This window comes from Poeciliopsis prolifica, unplaced genomic scaffold (assembly GCF_027474105.1).
Source record: "Poeciliopsis prolifica strain line A6 unplaced genomic scaffold, Auburn_PproV2 SCAFFOLD009, whole genome shotgun sequence".
NCBI lineage: Eukaryota > Metazoa > Chordata > Actinopteri > Cyprinodontiformes > Poeciliidae > Poeciliopsis > Poeciliopsis prolifica.
This window is the reverse complement of record NW_026562384.1, coordinates 6,821,306-6,848,078: the sequence shown is the minus strand read 5'-3', so window position 1 is coordinate 6,848,078 and position 26,773 is coordinate 6,821,306. Positions and strand designations below refer to the sequence as shown.

The 26,773-nt window shown below is 41.6% G+C and overlaps 1 protein-coding gene across 5 annotated transcripts in view; it reads left to right on the top strand.

Annotated features, from left to right (window-relative positions):
- The window catches only part of unc5a (unc-5 netrin receptor A), a 198,086-nt gene that overhangs the window by 103,166 nt on the left and 68,147 nt on the right, over positions 1-26,773 (top strand). For 3 of the 5 annotated variants that reach the window (XM_055034635.1, XM_055034634.1, XM_055034633.1), the window contains exons 3-7: positions 3,119-3,262; positions 5,827-5,930; positions 7,055-7,235; positions 14,033-14,200; positions 21,529-21,693. In XM_055034635.1, coding sequence (XP_054890610.1) covers positions 3,119-3,262; positions 5,827-5,930; positions 7,055-7,235; positions 14,033-14,200; positions 21,529-21,693 — 762 coding nt within the window. The remainder of the gene's footprint in view (positions 1-3,118; positions 3,263-5,826; positions 5,931-7,054; positions 7,236-14,032; positions 14,201-21,528; positions 21,694-26,773) is intronic. The other 2 variants (XM_055034637.1, XM_055034636.1) reach the window with 1 other exon arrangement.

Below are 26,773 nucleotides of genomic sequence, written 5' to 3'. Positions count from 1 at the left end.
GTTCTTGCTGATTTTAGCATTTTCATCATCTCCATTTTCCGCTGTTCGACCAAGTGACACAACAATGTTTTAATCAAACCAGGAAATTTCAGTCTGTGAGGACATTGCCAGAGAAGCTCATTCTAATACTTTAGATATTGGATTCAAGCTGTTTTGTTTCCTGTTTGTCAGCCTCTTCTAAATTTTCTCGCAGCGCTACAAAGGCAAACATATCCTGGCTGAGCGCAACTCCCTAAGTTGCCCCTTGCGCTCCAATAAAAATTAACTCACCGGGGTTCCAGCTGTAAGCCCAGGATTCCTGCGGTGTCAATCACATAATCACCCTTTAAATTTTTCACTGTAATTTTACTGAGGTTTGGGATTTGAGCTCATTTATAAATGGGCGGCAGATCAAACTGAAGGTTGAGGTAATCATGTCATGTTTTAATTATCATTTAACAAGAAAGTAAAGTGCAGGAGAAAACGTGTAAGATTTCTCTTCCCTTTTTTTAAACACTAAAACATCTGAGGCAGCCTTGCAGATTATTATAAGTTTGTATTAACCATAATTGTGAGGATATTTTTTATTTTTATTTTTTTGTAAATAAGTAGTTTCTGTGCTGGCCTTCTTTCAATATTGATAGAAAAGTTTGCATTATTCACCTTCAAAAGAGGTAAACTTTTAAAAACAAAAAGATACATAAAATATGCCCCACCCAATTGTTATTAAGTGGCTAAAATATGAATCTTTTTTCTAAAAGTGATGAGATTGTTTTGTCCCTCTTATTAATCGGAGTGAAATTGGACAGAGTGACTCAGAGGGGTGTTACTAGAAGGTGTCAGACACAGAAAGCAGGTAATTATAGAGAAAGGAAGAGATAAGGAAACAGAATGCAATTAGCCTGGCAAGCAGAGCTTCAAATTGCTCTTCTTAGGATTTCTCACCTCAGCTTGCTATTGTTCTTGCTATCCATCTCTGTACGGATCTGTGGTCCTTTTGCCCTCCAGCTCGGACTGAATAAGAAGGTTTGCATTAATCAAATACTATATGCAGAACAACGGTAAGCTCAGAATGGCAGTCAGGGCCAAATTTGAAATGTATGTATTCAGGTATGGCTCTGTGTTTTGCACACATAAGCTGGTGAGAGCTCAGTATAAATCAGAGCCATCAGATGTTTTTCTCTACTTAACATCCAAGGCTGACAGGATTTCTAAGAAGTTCATTTGAAATGTAGATTTAAGGCCTTGCTTTACATCAGCAGTTTTCTTTTTTCTACTTATGTCATGTAAGAAGTTTATGAGTCGCGTCAATAACTAATTCATAATGGCAGATATTGTATTTGGAGCAAAAAAGCTCATTCATTTTCCACTCAGGTTGGGAATTTTTAAAAAGCTGGGCAATGACTCGGTTTTCTACTAACGTTTGATCTGATTTCAAGATTTTCAGATTCATTTCTATTATGTATAATTTTCTAAATGATTAGGAATTATCACGTGGCAAACATAAAAGTAGTTTTTATATTTTAAATGGAAAGTTGGATGCAGGTGTGGTGCTGATTTGCAGAAAAGCGAAAGCTGGCTTTCTTCTGCTCCATTTGTTCATTCTCTGTAGTGCCCAATTTGTTACTTTAGCCATTTGTTTTAGCTTTTAGGTGCTCTCTCAGCCTGTGTCAAACTCTCTGGCTGTAGACTCATGTCAGCACACAAACACTCTCCTCCAAAAAGCTCGACTTAAAACAGTCAAAAAGAGAGAAAATGGATGCTCTAAATAATGCATTTGTTTTTTTTTTATTTTTTATTTTTTTAAATACATTTCTGACACTTATCGGCAGCATTAAGAAAACAAATAAACATGCAAAAATAACCCTTCATTCTGTTTGTCAAATTAGCTTTTGTTGGTGAACAACAAATCCGACGGACAGCATGGGTTGTTGTGGATGCTCCTAGTGGTGCTTCAGGGCTGGATTCACAGCACATGTAGTCACTTTTACTGTGATCACATATAGAAAAATCTACTGCACTTAGATACTAATACATGGCCGTCTGCCAGTGACCCTCACAGCTACTTATCACTGAGTGTGGCTGCCAGCAACAAAGCCACTGCTTTTTCTGCAACAGAAACCAAAAGTCACCATATTATTATTATTATTATTTTTATTTTATTTTTTTTGCTGTGTTGCAAATTTTAAAAGGGCTGAACATATATGTTTGTTATTGTGGCAGGTGACACTTCCTCCCGCATCAGATGGGAGCAACAAATGATCAGTTCAGACACACCAGGAGTGTGAGGGGTGTGGAGGAGTCTCAAAGTGCTTTTATGCAAATGGCCATCAAAGAGAAGTCCCCCAATGAATCTGAATGTAATTGTCTGAGTCATTCCCTTCGGTCGGCCTCCGGTTTCCATTGCAACTGTCAGATGAACGACTGTTTCCCAAACAGAAAATATAAGACGGAGCGAAAGCGGAAAGCTCAAGAAAAACATTGCAATCTCCTCTTATTCTATCGTGGTAAAGAGACATGGGTGCTAGGAGGGGGGCAAGGTCGCAGCTCACTCTGCAGGTCCCAAATATAACAGCGGACGAAAATGAAATGAAAGATTTCTTAACTCAGATAAGCTTGTGACAACGCTACAGTGTTTTGACAGTTTGGCAGGATGGTTTTTTGTCCCAATTTTGCTGTATTTAGAGAAGACGTGTCAGTCCGTTCTGGCAGAAAAGCAATAAAGCTATTTTTACCTTGTGTTACAGCTGCATCTCTTATTTTGGCACTGTTGTAGAAATGCTCCACAAATTGAACTTTTCCTCCCCTCTTAGATTTGATGATAGGGAAGCAGGCGACGCTGGATATTTTTGTTTCTAGCGTTTGTTTAGCGCTATGGTGTTCCTTTCCAACTGTTGCCATTTTAACACCCTCCAAATTTACAGCGGGGTAACTGTGAGGCTGTTGTCTCATTTTCCTCAGTTAACAAGCTCTCTGTTTATATAGGATTATGCTTGTCTGCTTGTTTATTTTGCCTGGCTTTACTCTCTAACTACTCAACGTACAAAACGCAGGCGTTTGACTTTTTGCTGCACTCAGACAAGCTGATGTGGGTGATTCGCGCGTTCATGATTCTGTCATGTCTGTCCCTGCTTTGCAGCATTGCCAGTCATGCAGGTGACGATTGAGATTACCAGGCAGCAGGTGGAGAAGATCTTCGGCCTCGATGAATACTGGTGTCAGTGTGTCGCCTGGAGCACCACTGGAACTCAGAAGAGCCAGAAAGCGTACATCAGGATTGCTTGTGAGTGCACTTAAAATGATCTCACTGTCATTACGAATGCATGGATTTCTTAACAAGGTGCTCACTTTTGCATGGATCAGAACAGGGAAAGACATGGACTGACTCTTATTTAACAATTAGTTCAAAAAATCATTGTGATCTCTATCATAGAGTTGTTCAAATTCAGCTATCATGCCCTTGTAAAAGTATTAATACTCACTTTTTTGTATTTTAGCCTCAATTTAAAACGTATTCTATTGGGATTCAAGATAACAGGGCAGGTGACTTTCTGCACATCCTATTTAGTTCAATTCAGCGTATTTACAAAGCACATGAAAACATTTTACTATACATATAGTAATGTAGAAACAATGAATTTAGATCTGACTTTGACTTTGTCCTTCTGGACGACCAGGATGTTTTCATCAAAACTTTCCACTGTAACTTTGGATGTTTGTTCAGGATCATATAGCTGCTATAGGAGACTAACCTCCACCCCAGTTTCAACTATTTTACAGCGTCGAACCGCCTGGATGGCCCTGTTCTCATCCCATCCATTTTCCATCGACTGCAGATGGCATTTTTAGGGTTATGTTTGGTTTTAATTTTCTGCTACACATTACAGTGTGGCTAAAATAGTTGATCTTATTTAACCAAGTCTTTCACATGTTTGATGTATCCTCTAAATGATTTGTGTGAAACTGAAGAGAAAACTTCTCATGGCTTTCCTTAAATATTTTTTTTTCATATGGACCAGATTTAAGGCATATGACTGATTGATGCTCTGCATCCCCTGCCAGTTTAGGTTCTAGTTTAGATATTTCTTTAGTGCTGGACATATTTATTTAGAACAGATTTTTAAATGTCAAAATGACTCATCTGCTGCATTCTTAATGATGTTCTTGAGAGAAAACTAATTGCATTGAGTTATATTTAGGAGTACAAGAAGGCCAAAAAATATGCAAAGAAAAAAAAAAGAAAACAATTAATATTTTTTTCAACCTCAGTCCATCCATCCATCCATTTTCTGAGCACCCTTCTCCCTAACGGGGTCGGGAGGTGCTGGTGCCTATCTCCAGCTGCGTTCCGGGCGAGAGGCGGGGATCACCCTGACAGGTCGCCAGTCTGTCGCAGTTCAACCTCAGTATTATGTAATAATTTCAAGGGGTCTAAGCGTATGTTTGCAAGGCGCCCTAAATAATGTTTCTGATTATTGAATGAACATTTCTGAACACTACAGAGAGACAGGCAAGAAAGGGGCGTAAAGGGGGAAAGTGGAACACTAAATTTAAGTATTCATGAGCATATTTCTCACGAGCTACAGTATATCAGCAATGATCCCTGTGAAAGTAACTTGAATAAAAACAGAATTGAAATTTATTGCTGTGCAGCAATCATAAATCTGCCTGGGGAACACAGGCGCATCCCTCGCCGCCGCCTCAAAAGCTTTATTAGAAGGAGCCATTTTACATTTGAGCATTTTACAGCATTCTGCCTATTAATTCCCACATAAATATGTATTATTCCAGACACAAGCAAATGCAGCGCAGTCTCCAAACTAGAAAGCTTTTTTGAAAACACACATTCATTATCTACCGTTGTTGGGGATCTTAACAAAGTCAGATAGATGTAAGATAAGGACATACACATGCCTTAATAGCCATGCATCAGGACACATTTCCAATATTTATCCGCACCCACTTACACTCACATACTTTAGAGCTTTCTAGAGCTGTTACATCTCGAGTGTCCTCCAGTCCCATTTTATCTGCTTTAATTAAATTAAATGTCATGAAACTCTCCGCTTGTCTCAACGTTTCCTCCAGTGTGATCGGTCAGGACAGGCTGAACATCCCGTTTAAAGGAATTCACCCTCAGCCCCTCGCAACACGATAACACATTGCTTTGCTCTGAGTCAAAACACAGGGTTGAACACATCAAATTTGCACCGAGCCGCCAGCTATCGGCAGCCTGCCTGTCTCATCCGGTCCAAACAGACCTGCGTTTATTCCTTCTCCCGCCTCCTGCAAGACGAAAAAGCTGGGCCACTTCTACCTGTGCAATTCACAGCTGGGCTTTACAGACAAATATATTGCAGGGCTTGATGCAACTGTAAGATTGCTCAATGAGACATAAAGTGAAGCCCCCACGCAGCCGGGCGGGCTTTGCAGGAGCTCTTGTCCAGTCGCCTTGGGGCATTGTTTTCGTGCGGCTGCTCCAAGCCGTCACACAGATGGGGGCCAGAGGCTGCCGGAGGCTGCCTCTGGTGAGGGAAGAGGCTGGGTGGGAGGAAGGGGTAATGCAATTGCTTTTCAGCGCAGGTCCCTCTGGCAGCAGACAAACATCTCTGAACCAGCCAGGCAGCCTGTAATAAGCAACATGGTTGGTGCCACTGATTCCACTGTGGCTTAGAGGCCAACTGGAGTGCGACACGAGACCACGGTTGAACATTTCAGGGGCTGGAATTTAAAAAACATCACCAGACCCAGTTTGGTTTTTTTTTAAAGGATTTCTTTCAAATGTCATGAACTCTTACAAACATCCTAATTGGTTGTGTTTCCTCTCCTCGTCTTTCTTTGTGCAAGACCTGAGAAAGAACTTTGAGGAGGAGCCGCAGGGTAAAGAGGTGGCATTGGACCAGGAGGTGTTACTGCACTGCCATCCCCCCGAGGGAGTGCCACCAGCCGAGGTGAGAGAGACACAGATACAGAAGATATTTATAGGCTCACATCTAGCATCGTTTTACTCTTTCCTCTCCGAGAAGGCAGGTGGGGGAGTTGGGGGGGGCACAAAGAGCAAAAAGTGACTTTGCTGCATCTCCGAAGGAGCAACCATCTCTGTATGGATAAATTACACCTCTAATTATTCCCTGTTATTGATTTATGATCTCTTCCGCATCTCTGAGAAGCCATATATCACATCATCTCGCCACATCACTCAGGATAGGCTCGGAGGCTTCACTCCCCATTTGGCATCTCTAAAGGCCCGTCCATAATGAATGGCTCTATTTGTCTCACTCTCTCCTTATCTCGTTCTGTCTCTCTCCTCTCTTGTTCTGCTTGCATCGCTTTCTCTCCCCTCTCATATTTTGCCGGTGTGTGTTTAGAGGGCCAGAGTGGTGCCAGCTGTTTCACCTCATGTGCTGCATCCTCCCCGGTCCCAGATAGGCACTAACTGCTCTAATAACAACACAACAGGAGCTTCGGCTGCTAGCTCAGACAGCCCAGAGACGAGAGCCGGCAGACAAGCCAATCACAGCTCAACAGTGCAGGGACTGTTTGGAGAGAAATGGGAAGGAAGGTGCCAACCGCGGTTCAACAGAAAAGAACATCAGAGCAGAAGTCACCGCGGGAGAAAGCAGACATAGCGCGCGCAAGAGGAAGAAAGCCCAATTATACGGCGTATCGCAACTGGCAGTAATACCAGCAACAATGCTGCCATACCATCGCTTCTCTGGAGACGGCACAGGGTCAAGTGAGAGCAGCAAAACAAGCGAGCCTGTCCGTGAATACACCAGGACGGGAATAACTTCAATTTTGTCTTCTGAAAGAGGAGCGAAGGCACTGCAGAGCATGATTGGCTTTGCTCACAGACCTCCAACAGCTGCAAAATAAAAGCGGCTCTCTTCGCAGTATAAAGTAATACATTTTCCAATCAGTTGGCTGTATGAGTAAAGTTTGTTCCCAGCACCAAACCGGTCTTCACGTCCTTGTTTTGCATGTCGTAGACTGTCCTCTGCATGATATCTGCTCACCGCAGAGCACGTTTCTGTTGGTTTGAGCCGAGTTCTGACCGTAGAAATATGTTTTTCAGGTGGAGTGGCAGAGGAATGAGGATGTGCTCGACCCATTGAGCGACCCCAATTTTTTCATCACACCTGACAACAATCTTGTCATCAAAAAAGCCCGCCTTTTGGACACGGGCAACTACACGTGTGTGGCCAAAAACATCGTCGCTCGCCGCAAAAGCAACTCTGCCACGGTCCTGGTCTATGGTAGGTGATGATAACTTTTTTTAGCAGATGTTAAATGGTCTGGGTGCAATTTTTCTTCAAATTATGCAAACCGAGAAACTGCCCAAAGGAATCATGGTTTCATGTTTACTTTCTTCTTGTATTCCACATTTCCACATTAACCTCTGTGTGCTCCCATGGATGAAACATACCGGGTTGCAGGTTTTCTGTTCATTGCTCAGTTACAGTGCCCACAAAAGGGTGTATGTCCCTTGAACTTTTTCTCATTATGTTGTGTTACAACCACAAACCTCAGTGTCTTTTATTGGTACCTTTTTGGACAGAACGAGACAAACTGGCATGTGTTGTATTCAATCCCCCTGAGTCACATTGTGTAGAACCAGGTTTCCACCCCAAATCCCAAGTCATTGATGTTTATTTCTACCAGTTTTTACTTTTTTAAAATTTTTTTTGTTAATTCTGCTTTGCGAATTAGCTGGAGCTCAGTTGAATAGCATCTTTGAACATTGTTTTTTGAGTCTCTCTGTAGATTCTCACCTGGGTTTAAGTCTGGACTTTGACTAGGTCATTCTAGCACATGAGCATACTTTAATTTAAACTGTTCCATTGTATGTTTTGGGTCGGTGTCCTGCTGGAAAGTGAATCTCAGAGCCAGTGGCGCTAACATTTCTGGACTTAGTTTGCAACTTGAGCACTCAGTCCCTGCATATTCTACAGAGTTACCCTGGGCTTTCTCATTAATGCTCACATTCCTTCAGTTTAGACTGGTGTTTAAGCATTCGTTATTGCTTTATTAACCTAACACTGGTTAATGTCAGCGACTTTCAACACCAGTTTGCTGTGTTTATTGGTCTTTTGATGCTTTTGATTCCCTAACAAGCTCCTGAGGCCTGAACAGAACAGCTGCATGTGTAATGAAGTTAAATCACACACAGGTAGAGACTATGTACTAATTTGATATCATCTGAAGACAAAATATATGGGATTTATTGAGCAGAATCAGAGAACAGGGGTGTAAAAACAAATGCAGGGCTCTCACACAACATTTGAAATATGTGCCATTTATTAAACTCATTAATGTTTCTGGTTATAATGTGACAAACTGGGGCAAAGTTCAAGGAGTACAAATATTTTTTGCGAGGCACTGTGTTCCTATTTTGTTATTGTAGTAACTACAAAGTAGAGCATTACAAATGAGTGACATATGGTGGCAGCTTGCACCGTCAGCTCCACATTTTTCACCATGCAATAAATTTTGCTAGTATAACTGGACGTTAATTACACCAACTTAAAAGCTTCTGGCAGCCATTCTTATAAAAACTGGCAATGTTGGATGCCATGGCTGCCATCTTTCTCCCTCTTTGTTGTGCATCCAGTAAGAGAAAAGAAATTGAATTAACAGCAAACTGTAAATAATGACTAGGCCTGATAAGCCAAGCGACCTTTATTAAAATGCAGAGAAACCCCATATTTGTTATCGCAGATGGTTCCAAGTCTAGAACACAATAGAAGCATCCATACATTACAGAGCATCTTCATTCTCTGCTGGATACAAATGGGACACTAAAGTCACTTGGGAAATTCTCACAAAACCACTTTATGAAAGAAAAATGAATATTTAGAAACAATGCCTTAGTCATAGGTTGTTCCTGTTGCAGCTTCCTAAACAATGCAGACTGGGGTTTCAGTAAAGTTGGAAAACTGTGAATTTTTGTTAAAAACTGATAATTACTCCAAAAAATATAAAACACTGTTGCATGTACAGAAAAGAAAGCATACTTTTCTTCTAGCTTAGGGTTTAAGATTATTTAGATCTACCCCAAGTGTCAAAGACACACTACAAATTTATGAAAAACAAACCTTAACTACAATTTTTATTTTTTATTTTCTGCAACTGTTGAATACTTTTTCAAGCTGTATTCATTATAATTTCTCCAGATGAAAATAGACACATTTTAAATATGGATTGTCAATTCAAATTGCAGTAGAAAAAACTAAGAACTTCATTAACAGAACAAAGTTTTAAAAAAGTTCATGTGAACAGATGTTCGAAGAATTGAAAGACACTTCAGGTGTGGCATAAAACACAATTTTACCGATTAGTTCTCAGGAGTTTCATTTCTAAAGGACAAATAAACACATCCGCACCTAAGTGAAGGTGTTACTTTGGCAGATTTTAAGTGAAAAGTCCACATTCTGCAGACAGGGTGTGAAAGTTTGTGTGTGTGTCTGTGTGTGTCTTTGCAGCAAAGACACACACACAGGTGACAGCAGTTTGAGGTGAGCTGTGTTTTTATAGTTCACACATATGTGTGCTGCTATGGGCAGGTATGTACACACCAGCTCAACAAAGGGATGCATTTCTGCTGGGATGCATTTCTGCTGTGAAATACAGCAACACATACTGTACTACAGGCAATCCATAAAAATACATGCATATTTGTTTCCCATTTACACACTTTTTTCTGCATGAACATGCTTTGTTATGTCATTATTTTATTTGGGTTTGGTTTTGTCCTGCTCTCACTCAAACTATTTATAATGAGACTATTACAAGAAACAGAAGGAAAAAAAAACATGTTTGTTACAAAAGAATAAGGTCAAACCAATTCAATTAAGGAGAAGATTAAATTGCTCAGGTCTCAGATTAATGTTGCTCTAAAAGATTCATGGTCCTTTTTCTTTTCAGTCTGCTAAACCTGACAGGGAAATCTCATCAGATTTAGGGTGGAATGATGTTTAAAGAGTGAAGATATTGTGCTAGAAGAAGCCTTGACAGATAAGTCAAAACATTTAGTAAAGTACTTTCTCTAATCTCTAAAACACTTTGTATAGTTACATATGAACTATCTTAAGAAAAGAAGCAGATAGAACAATGTTATCTGACATTTATAACGTTATTTAAAATATTTTTTCTTGATTTTTCCTTCTATATCTTTACATATACATGATGTTCATTAGTTAGAGACCCACTACTTGACAATATCCAACCAAATATTGCATCAAAGCAGTCCTTTGCAACTCTTGTGTTGTGAACATTGATTGTGTTGTGATCATTTCAGCTCCATACATTGTGCCAGTTGAGTTCAGTTCAACGTTTACCTATGTTGGAGACATAAAAATCTTAACACTCATTTCACATTATTTCCCAGTGGCAGCTTGTTTGACAATAATTATTTCAGTACCTATGAGATAAAATGTCATTGAGAGAAACATTTTCAAGGTCTCCATGTTTTATTCTGTCCAAACTATGCAAACTCTAAAGTTGGTAAAAATGTTGAAATAGTAGTTTTGAACATCCGTCAAGGTAAAGTACTTGTTTATTGAAGAAATAATTTTCACTCTGAATGGTTTCAAAAGAAAGATGTTAATTCAGAGCAGGTGGTCAAACCACACATTATCATATTCTCCATTGAGCCACAGGCATCAAAACATCACAAAAAGCAGAATTATGACTGGTGTTGATTATAATTGATTGGGTTGTTGTCAAAAGGAATATAGAGCTTAATTTACTGTGGAGGCAAGAGCATTCACACTCCTATTGTTCGCCTTTATAGTGGGCTCAAGCAGTCCTTTTCATTCGTTGGTCCAATAAATTATGAAAGAATGATGCAAAATCCCTTTTATCTCAATGTGTGCTTTATAAAATGAGTCATATTAGTTGAGAATAAATCAGAACAGAGGAAATTGTTCCTCTACCTGCAGACTTGGTTCTGACGTTCCTGTATCTTTACCTTGCAGCAAACCATTTATCGTGCAGCATCTCTGTCTACCATTTTAGTTAATCTAGCTAGCGGCAGCAACTGATAGTGACTTCTACTTTTCAAAGGCGGCTCAACAGGGGGGCCAGAGATGCATTTTAACAAGACCCGGCTGGTGTGACTGCACTCGGTGCTAAGAGGTAATCAGAGGCCGAGTTGCCTGGCAATTTACCTCGCTGTGGCGAGCAATCAATTGCATAGAGAGGGCAAGGAAATGATTCAGCCCCGACAAGCGCAGGGAGTTAAGGGGAAATTACGAAGGGAGTATGTACAGAGAGGCAATGACAGTGCCGCTCAGGTCAATAAATCAGGAAACTGTGTAGCTCATAGGCTGAAGGAAACACGGTAGATGCTGGGAAAGAAGCTGCATGATTTGATGTAATCACCTGCCATGATTGAGAGGCGCTCAGCAATATCAGTTACATAATAATTGACACTTAAAGTTTGGAACAGGAGCAATGGTTCAGCAAATAGCTGCAGTAATAGGAATTCGGTGTTTAAAGTTCATGAAATGCCTGAACTCTAGGCTTTGTTTGAATAATGTCGTAAAATCAGTGTGTGAAGGGTGGTTTAAAGTATCTGGCAAAAAAGTATTCATGCCCCTTAGACATTTTTCTTTTTTTGCTATAGTGCAACCGCACATCTTTACATATTTTACTGGGCTTTTATGTAATAGATCAATACAAAGAAGTGCATGATAGTGAGGTAGAACAAAAATCCTTATAGTTTGAATATGGTATTTGCCTCATTTAAGCTGATACCCCTTAGTATCAGCTGAGGCAACTAATTGCCTTTAGAAATGTTCTAAATAGTAAACAGAAGGAACTTGTTTGCAAGACCTGGCTGTCAGAGAAGCCAATTGTGACTCTGGAGGAGCTGCTGACATCCAGAACTGAGGCAGGAGAGTCTGTCAAAATGACAACTATTAATCATGTGTGGCAAACATCTTTGTTTTATAAAGCGTGGAAAGAAAAAGATTGTTGAGAGTGATAAATCAAAGGTGTATTTCACCTTTCATGAAGAACTTCATTAAGATGGTTTTTCGCTCTGTTTATCTTGTGAAAAGACCAAGTAACAGGGGGCGTCCCTGGCTTGTCAAGAAAAGGAGTCAGAACCTCGTATCAGCTGATTTGTGAAGGGGTAAAACGACGGTGCTGCTCGAGTGTGTGATACAGCAATTACAGGCAATCTGGACGGCCAGCTGGCAAGGAGAATTAAAGGAAAACACAGAGACTACCTCAGTGTGTATTTGACTTACATGGCCAAGAAATGCATGTTGAACAATTTGAGCTGACTTTCACAAAACAACAAAACAACAGCTCACTGGATCTTAGGTTGGTACAGTTTCATAAAAGCTGGTTTTGGCTAAGCTCGTAAATTAAACCAAAGAGCTCTGGCACGCTGCAAATGTATTTAAGAGTTTTCTGAGTTTTCTGTGCTCAACATTTTATATTGACCCTGAGAAACTCAACTCCATGGCCCTTTAAGTTCTGCAATAAGTTTGATTCATAATTTATGAATGACCAGAGGGAGCTCATTGAAGGACTCATCTGTACAAGTTTATTGCAAAACTGTTTTAAAAGAGATGCCACTTTTTTTTTTCATTTGCTTCAAACCTCCAGCCACATGTGATACAAGGCACCCTGGGAAAAAGAGGGGAAGAATGTAACTCTTTGGCCCACATAGTTGTTATCTGTGACAGAAAAGCCTGAAGCGACCATCTCCACTGTGGCGCTTGGTGGTGGCAGCTTCATGATGTAGGGGTGAATTTCTTCTAGTTCTAGTTGTAACATTTCTTCCTCATTTACTTTAATTTAGTTTCTAGTCTATTTAAAAGAATAATACAATACATATATATGAACATTTAAATACATGAGAGTATAGCCAAGTGGCTAATTTTCATCTCTAGTCCCACTGGAAAATTTGAGTTTAAACACAAATAAATGTGACGTGAAATGAAGTTAAATGTGTATAAGCAACCAAAGCCATACACATCAATGAACATCAATAGAGATATTTTTGAAGAGTCTGCTTTTAAGATGATTTCTATATGAAATGAGATGTAAAATGTTCCTTATGTTGTTCAGGATTGCACTCCGACAATGGGTCTCATCCTTTTTCGCTGCTTGTTATTCTTTTGAATAAATTGAAGAGGAGCAGAGCCAGGAAGTATTTTATGAAACTATTTTATGTTAATATAACTGAGTTGTTTATGTTTGGGAGTATGTGAGATTATCTACACCATTACATTTATTATCTAACACATTGATGCACAAATTTAAGTGATTTACAACAACTTATTGCAAGTCATATGAATCCAAGTCACCAAAGTATAACTTGGTTAAGTTTAGATATTATTTATATGGGAAACAATATTAGCTGTATAAACTTAATTGTTTTCATCCTGGAGTTGTGAGCTCTTTTGTTTATTTGTTTGATATAAAATTCCAGGCATTGAAGTTTGTGAATGTGACATGACTAAATGTGGGGGGGAAAAAACAAAAAAGCATTAAAAGTTTTTGGGGGACACTGTACTTTAAAGTTATATTTCATATAACTTTCATATAATCGTTTGGTCTTCCAAATAGAAAAAGCATCGCCAAGAGCTGTAAAAATTCGGACTTTTTTGACTGTTTATGAAAACAGTCAAATATAATATTAGTTTTAACATCACCAGCTGCAGCAACTGTGTTAGTCTGGTCTGGCAAGTTGCTTGGTTATACTCCGCTTCCTGTTGAGTCATTTTGTTTTCACTGTGTTTGGCTGTAATTCCAGCACACATGCAGGAAGCAGCCAACTCTGCTCCTGCTCCTCCATGTGTTCACCTTTCTGTGTGGAGCCTAGCAGTGTACAGGCAGTCACAATTTTTTCAAATGTAGCACACCTCTTTTTATTTCTGCATGTCGGGTAAACCTGGCTGCTCTGTTCCTTCATCCATCCATCCCTTCCTCCCTCCTTCCATTCAACCTTCCCCTCTTCCTTACTACTCCCCCCCGACATCCTCTCACCTTCCTCCTTCTCCTCCTCCTCCTCCTCCTATCGGCACCGGTCTGACAGTCAACGGTGGCTGGTCCACATGGACCACCTGGTCGTCCTGCAGCGCTGTGTGCGGGCGTGGCTGGCAGAAGAGGAGCCGGAGCTGCACCAATCCCACGCCACTGAACGGAGGCACATCCTGTGAGGGGCAGAACGTCCAGAAAAGTGCCTGTGTGGCCACCTGTCCAGGTAACTCCCAGGCAGCCCTGTTTGTCCTGTGGCATTGGCTTCTTGTGGCTTCCTTTATTTGCATTTTTCTTGTTTTTCTTTTTTGCATCTAGAAGTCATCAATTCATTCTTTTCCCTGCCCTTTCGCACTGTACTTTCAACTCCAAGTAGCGTTTTTAATTTTTTTTTAGATGGCAAGCTTTTGTTGCCTTCTGCAATTAAAGCGATTGCACAGTAATCGTGCAAAAAATTTAATACCATCACATGTTGGCATCATCAGCTGCGCCGTGTATAGACTTAATTTTTATTTCAGATCCCACCCCATACACATAGACACAGCCTTGGCCTTGTGTCGCACTCACCAGAGCAATTGTTGTTATTTCCTGTTCAAGCTGCTACTTAAAATGTGTGGTAAAAAAGAAAAAAGAAAAAAGAAACAGAAAAAAATCTGAATTATGGGAGCTTGCGTGCTATGTTTATGTGAGAGGAGTTAAGGGGAATTTCATTTGCTGGCTCAGTCTCCCCTGTGAGAGTGTCTGAGAGGCAGAGAGCGTCGTGGCTGATAGTGAGCAACACTTATTGATCTCTGGGAGCCTGAGATGGAAGTCAAGCTGCCTCATTTGCTGGTTCGCATTAGAAACCCCTGACAGGGGAGATACCTGGACAGGAAAATGAAGGAGGGAGGTGAAAGCAGGGATAGAAACAGGTGGAATCAGATATAACGTCGGAAAGAAAAGGAGAGAGACGCTGGGAATGGAGCCGGGTGTTTGGCTCTGACAGGGAGCTGGGGCCACGCTGACCGCAGGAGATATCTCCCACGGTCTGTAAATATCAGAGAAAGATATACGACACCTTTGACAAAAGGGGGGGAGGGAGGAAGGGCTTCGTCTTGCTGCCTAAAACTGAGGCTATCTTCCTCAGCGATCAAGGCGTTCTGTTACACATCTCCCATGTAAAGACATCACTACATGTCAAGGATGAGTGTAAGTAACATGGCCCACTGGAATACAGCGGGAGGAGGAAGACAGCGGAAACACAAATGCACGATGCAGCGCCGGGATGTGAACAGAGTCTGAATTATTAGAGCCGGAGAAACTAGTAATGGAATTAGAATTAGAGCGGTGCCCAGGGATGCTTGACATTCCTCCACAGCAAAGCAGGCTACTGACCTCCATGAGCTTAAAGAGATTAATGTCAGTCCAAGCTGCTATTGTTAGACCGAACCACTTCCTCCTTCATCTTTCTCCTGCTCCTCAAGGAGAAAGAGTGTAATTCCCACCAAAAGGGAGCTATGGCAAAAAAAAAAAAACTGCATTGTGTCTGGCAAATGCGTTTTTACAGAGACTTTTGGGAGAGAAAGAAGTCATTTTTTTCCCTGTTGATGAGAGATGCTAGGGCAACATGACCCCACTTACACCTGTCAGTCCCGGTGTTTGGCAACAGAGTGTGGTCTCTGGCTTTGATTCTCACATTTACTTGTCTGAGCTAGTGGCATCAGTAACACTGACAGGCCCAGCTGTCTGCAGCTGGCCAGAGTCGGCAACACCAGCGGCTGTGGATGCTGGGATGCTGTTTCCCAAGGAGCGCCCAAGCCTTCATGTAAGCAGAGGCATTAACGGAATCAGATCTCCCAAATTAAACCCCTTTTTGTTTCATCAGCCAACTGATTTACGAACGGATGAATCATGAGCTTGAACGCATGACCAGACACTCGCATACAAGAGTTGCACTCAGCAAGAAGCGGCCGTCCAGCCTTGCAGTGTGTGAGAGAGACAGCATCGCCACTTACTGCAGAACAACTTCAATAATCGCTGCGCGTATAGCCTTCACAGATCTAGATAGTGATTTAAGTCCATCACTGAAAGAGACTTGAGAAGAGCGGATCGCATGGAGAGCTGTATCGCCGCAGATAGACATCGTGTTATTTATTCAGACACTGCCGACATTCGGATTCAGAAGTAGTGCTCTTTATTTTTTGATGCCAGCCTTGAGAGGGGGGATTTTCCTCCACGGCTGCTTTGTTTTTGAGTTGTTGAAAATTACATGATTTACGGCTGGTCTGGTTTCAAGACTTCATCAATTATATAAACTTGGAATTTGCTGTTGATTATTAGCTCTCTGGAGTGCTTAACGTCCAGTGTAATGTAAAAAGTGTTTGCACCCCTTGCACTTCTTCACGTTTTCCCTCTCACTACAACCACAAACCTTAGTGTATTAAACTGGGATTTCTGTGATGAGCTAGAACGATGTAGAGCATGTTTGTTAAGGCTTGGGAGAACTCTGTTATTTTTCTAGTGAGCATTTGTAATGAATGTCACCTTATTAGTAAATTTTTGTAGGAGGCTGCAAAAGATCCACTTTCCACTCAAGGAAAGGCTTAAACCACAGCATATTCTTGCACCTTACTTCTTCTTTACATAAGCTGAAAGTATTTTGAAAGAAAGAATACTGGGTTCTGGGTTGCTGCGATTGCATCTTATGTGTGACTAGGCATAATATTTTTTTTATGTTAAAAAATGTTTTATTAGACGTATATTTATGAAAATATTTGGAAACTATGTTTGCTTTTCTGATCTCTTCATAATTTTGCACTATTAAAAAGATTGCAATAAAATACATTAGAATGTAGTCAGCTGTAACGCAACAAAATATAACAAATATATAAAACCCTTTGCAAAACCCTTGAGTTTGGTTTTATTTTAGCAGCTCGTGCTACATATTTCTTGTTTTTTTTTTTTTTTTTGCCCTGGCCATCCCAGTTTCACTGTAACTATTTCTTTAAATTGTTTTATGCCATTAAAAACCCAACGGGGACGAACATCGCAAATCAGCTGAGGCTTTAAATGTTTATGGTGTTCTGTTTGCGTTTATACTTAACTCTTTTACGCATGCAAATAAACAAGAAACAATCCTATTGTTAAGCCAAGTCTTCATGTGTGTTTCTGGTTGATGTGCTCGGGCGCGGCTGCTTTCACCTTTTAAAAGTAACGCGGTTTCTTCTGAGCAGGTCAGCCACGGAGGCGTATTTTTATACATATAGGGTATGGATTATCTTCCACAGCCTGGCACCATCAATAACAAAACTGTCCACACGTCTGTTCGCGATGACTCTTGTGTCTAAATGCGAGCTCCCACCTCTCATTGGAAACGTGCGAAGCCATGGAGGCTCATCTGTATTTTTGTCTGAGTCTCCAAAGTGTTTAATGAGAGTTGGCGGAGGCCTGCGTGGCGGATCAGATGGGCTCCTTGCTGAGAGAGACGCGGGGAGCTGTGGAGGAGGCTGAGGCTAAAGCCTGAGGCTGAGAGCAGAGCAGATCAACACTTGAGACAGAGAGTAGCCAAACTATGCCAGAGCTCATCTTATTTGCCCCCCCTCTCCTCTTCCCTCTCCACCTTTTTTTTTCTTTTCTCATCTCCATCCCAGCATATCCTGCTGAATTATCCCACATAATACAGCAGTCCATCCCTCACTCTATTATTGACCGTGGCCCTGCACCGACTTGTGGTCAGAGCCAACAGTAGTGGCAAAATGTCAGATCATGCCAACATTTCCAACAAAGACTCACATCCCCGCAGCCAATAGCTAACAGTTAGTCACCAGCTTTTGGAAGGCAACAAGATGAACTGAGCCGCCGCCTGAGATGAGAGCAAACACCAAACAACCTGAAGAGGTTTCTAACTTGAGTGAATTATTTAAAAATGGTAACGATCCCTCTGGCTTGCCAGCGGAGTCTGGAGAATTCAGCAAGATGAAAAATAAATAGACTCGGAGCTGGTGTGCTTGTGCACGCCCGCCTTGGTGTCTGCGTCTGTGCTCGGACGAGTCCTGAACACGTCCCCATATGTCTTTTTTCTGCACTGCAGGCGAAAGTCTAATTGTACTTTGGAAGTACGTTCTCACGCGTTTGTTAAAAAATCATCCTCGATTGTTCTGCAGATTGCACATTTTACCCATAGAATAAATGAAGGCGGTGGGTAATAAATGTGGCAGCCGAGCACATTAATTTGATGCAAAAAGACGGTGGCCATCTGGTGACAGACTTGCATCATTTTTAATCATTTGGTGCCTTTCGATTTAAGCCCACCCTCCTTCATATCTCACCCTATCTCACTTTGGTTTATATCTCTGCTTCAAGCAACACAAAAGAGTGAGCTCAGCTTTCTGTGTTTTTGATCAGCAAGAAATATTAAAGTAGTCGAAATTGTACATCAAAATTACATCGATATTAACCATCAGATCGGTTTTATTTCTGCAATGTGAGGAAGTAAAAAGTCTTTATTTCTGTTTTCAATCAGCCTTTTGATGCCTGGGATTAGCGGCGGGACGTGTGAACACATGTGCGCTGACAGGACAGTGGGAGCAGAGGGACAACCTGCTGGTCTCAGTGGTACTTATCCCCCTCCCCGTGTTTCCTTCAAGGACACAGAAACCATAGGTGTTCAGCGATCTCGAGCTGCGTCCGTCAGCAGCCATTGTCATTTTGAACAGCGGCGTCTCAACCAGGCCCTCCCACTGACCTGTGGAGAATGGTCGGATTCTTTTTGCTTCTACACTTGGCAATGTGTCCAAATGGGGAGGAAGGGGATGAGGGGAGGGTGCCACTGGGTTATTGTATTACTGTACCTCCTCAGAGACGCGCCTGACCTGAAACCTGCGGCGCTGCGAGATTGAAAATCGGCTAAGGTGCCTTTTGCTGTGGAAGTAACAATCTCCTTCTGGGGATTTAAATTGGAAAACCATGGCTTTGGATTAGTTTTTTTCATGGAGCTTGACAAATTAAAAAGAAAAGATCTGTTAGTTGGTTTTCTCACATCTGTAATTGCTGAGTCTTTTTTATGCTCTCCATACGCTGCTTGCTTTCATGCTAAATCGTGTGGCACGCATTCAGAGTCGGCCAGTCGAGGCTCGTCCGTCCATCCTTGTCTTTACGTTTGATTCTCGTCAGGTTTGGGTGCCGGTGCTCGTCTCATGTCTGCATCGTATAGCGCCACTTTTTAGGTCCACGTCGCTCTCCTTGTTTGAAAATGTCATTTGCATGGTCATTAGTTTTGTTTTGTGTTGGAAAAGGGAGGAGAAGAATTCCATCATCTCATCAGGGCAGATGTTGATCTCATCTCTTTATTTCACAGCCATGTGGATAAACTGAGGGGCAACATAATATATTCATTAGTATGTAATTTGCTATTCAATCATTTTCATTCCCATCCTGGACAACGAGCCCACCAGCCCACGGATGGGTCCACTCAATGCCAAACAAGGACAATTATCTGATTGGTTCTGCTCTTGCTGCCAAATTGATCTGACTGCAAAAAGAATCCAGGCTGTGTCAGCATCCCGCCACACACACACATACACACACACAAATCAAGCAGGGTAGTGCTAAAGTTTTCTTGTAGCCATTTGAAAAAAAAAAAAAAACAAACATACATAAGTGTACCGTATTTTTGTTCTCTGTTTTTACTTACAAACTAAGTCTACTTTGCTTTTCACTTGGTTTTCCAGATTAAGATTAATACAAATTTGAACAATTTTGGCATTTCACTAATGTTTGATCAACCAAAGACTCGTGAACTGCGAGGGGAGTGATCGGCTTTCTGGGAATCGTTTCCCTTGTTCTCTTCATTGCCAAGATTAATGAACACGAGGGTTTTCCAAGCCTCTGGTCATCCGGGGGTGGGGTCACCGCTGTCACATGCTTCAACTTTGTCTGTGTAGAAGAACGTCATCAGGTCCCCTTCACCCTTGCGTTTGGGAAAGAGAGCGAGACAGAGGTGTTTTTTCCCCCCCATGAGAGCTCATTACTGCTCTTTTTCCCATTAGCCGAACGGTAACCTTCTCCCGGCCCAGCGCTGTGTCACTCTCAATATCACTCTCAGCCACCACCTCCACTGGCCACAATGCCAAATTACCCCCTCCTTTGTGAAATGGCCTCCTTCTCTGTGTGAAGAAAAGACCGGCTGATATTTCTTACAGCTGGCCGTGCACACAACTATTACCGGCCCATTTTCATTTGTCTCATTTTGCTTGTGCTGATGATGGGCTGTTTGAAGTTGTGACTGGCCTGCAGCTGTAATGTACTCTCTCCTCAGCTCATAATAACACCACCTGTATTGTATTTTGCATCCAGTTGCGCTGCAGGCGGCATCACGGTTGCTACAGTAACGTCTTGTTTGACTAAGTAATCAAACCAAAGCAGGTTTGTTTCTTTCACAAATGTACATTTACTAAAGAAACTTGGATTAGGACTACAGTGCCTTGCAGAAACATTCTTCGCATTAAAACTACTGTTTCTCATATTTAATCAAATTTTGGTGTGATAGACCAGCACAAAGTAGTGCATAATTGTTTAATTGAAGGGAAAATGATAAAAGTGTGAAATGCAATTGTAAGCCCTGTGTTAGTCTGATACTCCTAATCACATTCAGTGCAAATGATTTCATTCATAAGTCAACCAAAGAGAGTATGACACTACTGCAATCCTACAAAATCATTGCCCTTCATTAAAATTGTGAAGCTTGTAGTATCTCTAAAGGAGATTAAATAATCCAGATTATGTTTACGGAAGAATTGCATTAAAAAATAATAATAATAATTGAGTGTTGAAGGAAAGCTCTAAAAGGTTTAGTTGGGAAGTAGCATGAGGGGGGAAAGGGTTCCCGTCAGATGAGAGCAGGACTGAAATTTTTGGTCCAGATTCTTTTTTTCCTTTCCACTTTTCAACAATGTAATATGTTGTAATAAAATATGACATGAAATCCTTATAAAACACCTTGAAGCTCATGGTTGCAATCTGACAAAATGCTGAAAAGTTATGGGGCGGTGATACTTTTGCGAAACACTGTATGTTTACCTATCTATTTATGTTTGCAGAGCAATTTTGTTTTCTTTGTGCTTATCTGGTTTGGTGACCAGGTCACAGCACAGCACAGTCACACCACTCGGGTTTATCTGCTGCATCTGCTTTGCATGTTAAAAATAAACAAAGACAGGAGAATAGAAACATCATGGCTCTCCTCCGCAGCTTTACATGCAGTGGTTACCTTGTGCCTCTGGTGGATGTGAAAAGTTTGCACAAGCTTATTTGCATGACTGTAAAATATCAACGCTGGGGTTGCACGAGTGGTTTTGCACATGATGGGAACAGAGCTTTCTGATCTATATGTTCTCAAATTACGCAAATCCGCCGCTGCGTTGTAAATAAACTTTACTGTGTGATCGAATTCTATCACCGTGGTTTCCAGTCAATCATTTTGTTCCCGTAAACTGGAGTGTAAATGTAAACTGTGGCTTTTTGTTGCCATGTGTGCATGTTCATCCTCAGCCGTGTCTTATATGTGTGTTCTTGTAGTGGACGGAGGCTGGAGCGAGTGGAGCAAGTGGTCGGCATGCGGGGCAGATTGTTCGATGTGGAGGAGCAGGGAGTGCTCCCAGCCCTCGCCCGGCACCGGGGGCAAGGACTGCCAGGGGCTCGACCTCCAGTCGATGAACTGTACCAACGAGCAGTGCCCACAGAGTGAGTGCACAAACCACCCACACGCTGCAAAACTATCGCTCTCACTGTTCGACTCTGCTGCAACAATGCAAGATGTGATGTTTGAGATTTATTCTTAGCCATTGGCAACGGGATCAAGAGATCTCAGGAGCAAGTATGGATTTTAAAATAAATTGAAGAACAATTGAATTTTATAGCTAAAGTTAGGAAAAGTCAGTATGTTAGACAAAACACAAGGAGACAAGTGAACAGGTGGTTCATCAGGCAGCTCCAATAATGAGGAGGGATCCTGTGGAATATGGTAAAGTTTGGAAAAATGTTTTCATGTTTATCCCAGTGAACTTGTCTTAATATCCTTGGTTGTTCATTTTCTTCTTTCTTTCTTTTTAATTTTTCTTTTCGTACCATGCAGTTTTTATCCTTCCTTTCTGTTTTTCATTTGTTACTTCTCCTGTCTTCATCTTCCTTGTTCTTAGTTATTTCCCTCCCTGTCTTCCTTCCTTCTTTCCTTTGCTCCTTTCTTTGCTCTTTCACCCCTTTTACCCTTCCTTCCCTCCTTTCTTCCTTTTTCCTATCCATTAAATTGTTTCTTTTTCCACCTGGTGCTTTTGCTGTATTAATGACCTGACCTCGATAAAAGCAGTATATTCACAGTGAACTTTTGTATCTGTATGTGAAAATTGCCCAAAGTGGGCTTTTGCATGAAAAATTTGGAATTTAGACATGAAAAATTTGCAGCTAGCAACCCTGAAGGAGGCTAACACAAAGAATAAGAAAACATCTTTCCTTATTTCCGAAGCTTTTCTACTGTAGAAGAAGAAGTAACCCTCTTCCTTTCAGTACGTAAATTAAACATTTAACCCTTTCTTTTGACTTTGGCATCAAGTGATTAATGACGAGTTCGTCTTGCTAAGGAGTCAGCAAGAAAAAGCTGCTTTTCCCTTGAGGTACATTTTCACACATAAGGTTCATCTGTGGCCCACCGTTAGCTCATCCCCACCTGGGTGACCTTTTCAGGTGATCATTTCTAATTAACAGTGGAGTGACACTTGCTGCTAGCATAATGCACTGTATTACCTCGTGGATCAGCTCTTTGTTGCTCCCTGACCTATTAATAGAGGTGAGAATTGAAGCATCTCTCCACTGATTAAAACACAACCTGCCAGATAAATGACCACGAGCCAAATGGGCTGTGAAAACGCACGAGGCTGGCTCGTACGAGTTCGGCAGGACACTTGTCGGGGTGAGAAAGCATCCATGTTGGACTCAGCTAGCTTATAAACCAGCACGACTTAACTTTTATGTATTTATTTTACATCCCCGGTGAATTATAATAAGGCATGTTTATTCTGTAAGGATTAAAAGCCAGAGTCCAAAGGGCCAGAGTCAGCAGTCACCTAGAAAGAGGCTCCACAGGGTCCAACTCTGACCAGATGGACACGAAGAGAGAGCTCCATCATTCCCTACAGATATCAAAGACTGAAACATATTGCAGCCTTCCATCCGGAGACAATGAGGGCGGCATCTCGAATAGAAACGGCTATAAATAGTGTGCTCTTTGGCTGATCCTCATGGTAAACACCGCAAGTCTTAATGGGGATTCATCTGACATGAGCCGATGAATTAATAAACTGAAATCTGGTATCGGGCACTGATTGATGTGATCAGATGGACTGAAGGAGGATATCTGCTGAGATCTACAGTATGCGAGATGCTGCATAATGTATAGCGCGCTGCGGGCATGTGCTTGCTTTTGTCGAGCAGCGGGCGAGTTTGGCAGGGTGCAGTGATCCCAGGCAGCTCAGTCGGCCAATCATCAAAGGTCAGCAGCTCCTCCTCAGAGAGGCAGGAAACATACACAAAGATGCCCGTCATTGTTCCCGTCTTTCTCTCACAGTCGCACACAGAGTCGCAGAGTATTTTTCCTGACAGTGTGGAGCAGAGCGCTGGCCTCTGAAGAATGCCCCATCCCAATCTGTTCCTCGCAGATGCGAATCCACAGACAATTGCTGTGTGAAGTATTAAAATAAGCACAGAGGCGAGATGGTTTTGGCTCGTCAGCAACTTGCCAACTTCAACCATATCTCCAGGCTATTAGCAATGATGGAGAACTTGCCCCTGAAACAAAAGACAGCCTTTCTCTTCCGATGTAAATTCAAAATAGCAAGTAAATCAGCGTCACACTGTAACTAAAGCTCTCCTCTGTCTGAGATTCTGATCTCCCTTGTCATGTTAAAAGTGACACTTTAGAAGAGGATATTGGTTTGGGCAATGTGCATGAAAACTAATCCTTGGTCCTGGATTTGAGTTACAGCTGGAAAACAAACAGATTTGAGCCGTGCAGGATCATTTTCATAAAGAAAACAAGTCAAGCCCAAAATGTAGCTCATGCAAAATCAGCGCATGGAAACGATGAATGTGCTGGCGTGGAGCCACAGCCTAAATGGCAGACAGGTGTTGGAGGGCACACAAAGGGTAGAGAGGAAAAACAATGGTTCCCTTCTTTCCTGACTCAGGAAATTAGAACAAAATACAACAATTATTTCACTTAACATGTGTGATAAGGGTAATGGACTTAATTTTGAGCAGCATCCAATTTCGGTGTGTCACAAAAAATGGTGGATAGCATTAGTTTATCTTTAGCTTGCTTTTGGATTTAAGGCTAATTTGGTGGCAAACTGGCTGCCATTTTTTTTTCTTTATGAGTTTGTTTGCCAGAGCAGGGTCATGGTGCTGTGTGAAAAATAGCTGAGCATTTATTTTGGACCATATTTCACCAGGACCCCGCTGAGGGATGGGACGACTGTATTGTGGAGATAGTAATGGTCACGTTCACTTTGAGAGTTTTAGTAGCCATATTTCCCTGACCTTAAGAAGTCGGGGGTAATTCATCTTCAGGCAAGCGACTAGGATTGGCCATGGGATGAAATATATTCGCTCGTCTCCTGATAAATGCCCTGGGGAGGAAGCACAGGAGGCTCTAAAGCTCTTATTTATCAATGCAGCTGAGAGAAAGGAGCAGGTAGAGACAGGTTTCCTATGCAGTCTGGGAAAGTTTGGAATTCCAAGTGTTTTCAAGGTTCAAAAAAGATCAAAAAAAGAAAAACAGAGGGAGGTAGTTGAGGTATTTTTCATAAAATCATTCATCTATCCTTCCATCCATCCATTCGTCGTTATCTGTTTTTTGCAAGTTTCACATTAAACTTCTGTAATTATGTCCTTTCAAAATGAGTAGGAACCCTGAGGAGAGCCAGGAACATTATTCCATCTGTCACTACAGCAAGAATCCAAACATTTCCAGGACCCAGATACACTGCTTTAGAAGAGACGAGTTATGCCGGTCCATCTCAAGGCAGAAACTGATGCTTAACCAGCCAGCCCTGGAGCAAGTCTGACGAACTGAAGTGAAAACTCACAGAGCAAAACAGACATTGCCCTGCGGCCATTTCTGCAACAAAAAAAAAACCTCATCACATCTACAGATTATCCACAGGCAGGTGTCAATCATGATGAGAGGTCACACATGAAGAGAATCAAAAGTTGTGCAATTAAGTCAAGTAGAAGTGGAGGATGCAGCGACGGATGACAGAGAGGGGAAGGCGGAGGATGAGTAAATTGGTATGGAGTGCATGGAAAGAGAGGGCACTTTGGAGAGGGACTAAAGTAGAACCCATCCAATTATAAAAGCTGATTAGCTGTGTCAATTAAAAGTGTGATGGATGTCCTTTCAATTATTGGCCGGCATCATGAGAATCAATGAGTGCAGACCAGGAGGAGCTGCAGTGAGCACTGGGATCGTTTGGCTGTGGCACCTGGTGGGTCAGATAAAACTTCACTCAGTGATGCTCTGATAAGCCACCAGAGATTACAGTCTGGGCAGAGGATGAGAGAGGTGGACAGAGAAGAAAAAAAGTGAGGAGGTCTGATTGACTGACTTTATTGTTTGGATGCAACAGCGGTGAGGTTGAAGAGAAAAAGGAAGTGCAGAGATACCGGATTTCATTGGCTCCACCAGGTGTCTTTGGTGTGTCCTCAGAAAGTAAACTAATCTAAATCAGTGGAAAACAGGTGGCTGCTCTCCTATCTGATGGGTGTTGTTTTGTCTTTTGAGAGAGCAAGTATCCCTCAACAGCCTGGAAAACTACCTGTCCAAATATCACGCTGTCATCTGACCTTTGACTCGCCGAAAACAATTGGATTTGAGAAATTTAATGAGAGGTGCAGAACGTCTCCCCTCCCTGCTTCTGGAGCTCATTGTGAAGAGCAAAGGGTTCAGCCAGGCTGCTCAGAGTTAAGCACCTCTGTGCTAGCCTGAGAAAACTTATGGAAAAACACAGGGAGTCGAGTCAGAGATAGTGAGGAGCACATAGGTAAATGGGCTATGTGAGAAGCGCAAAGAGGATGGGAGTGCGTCCCAGAAGATTCTTCAAGCCAGAAGTGTGTTCTGCGGATATCTGTTTAGAACAAAAAAAAAAAAAACAATCTCGTGTTTATCTTTAGCCAGTCATTCACGATTGATTACTTGTCAAGATATCTCTGGCTGAACGAGGAGCTGCCGTAGAGGTTAGCTGCTTATAATCCCTCTACTTAAAGTATCAGATTGCACTGAGATAATCACCCATGAAATAGATTCTGGCATTTCATTTTTAAATTTTAGGGAAGCTTTGTCCAAGAAAACTGAGATTTTGAAGCACGAGCAGAAGAGACGGACTAAGAAATACACAAAAATGAATAAATATGACACTCTTTTTTATTTGACTGCTATTTTAATTTTCTATCACATGCCTCAAATTCACTAACACCGTTTCAAAATGTCAAACGGTTGTTTGTAAAGGTTAATGCAGCTCTTTGTTGTTGCTCGTTGCTTCAAAATCATCACGAATGCCTGCAAATTTTAATGACAAAATGATGAATTGGGTCCTAATCCGGTTTATTTCTGGATTTGTTATTGATAAATATGCTAATTTCCTACAAGCCGTCAGTCAAAGGCACATTACTCAGCCCTCCCATTTGCCTTTTAATTGTAATTTTCCTTCTGCTACATTTGTTCCTGTCTCCTCTCTCCCACCCTGTCCTCCTCCTTTTGTTGTCAACTCAGCAC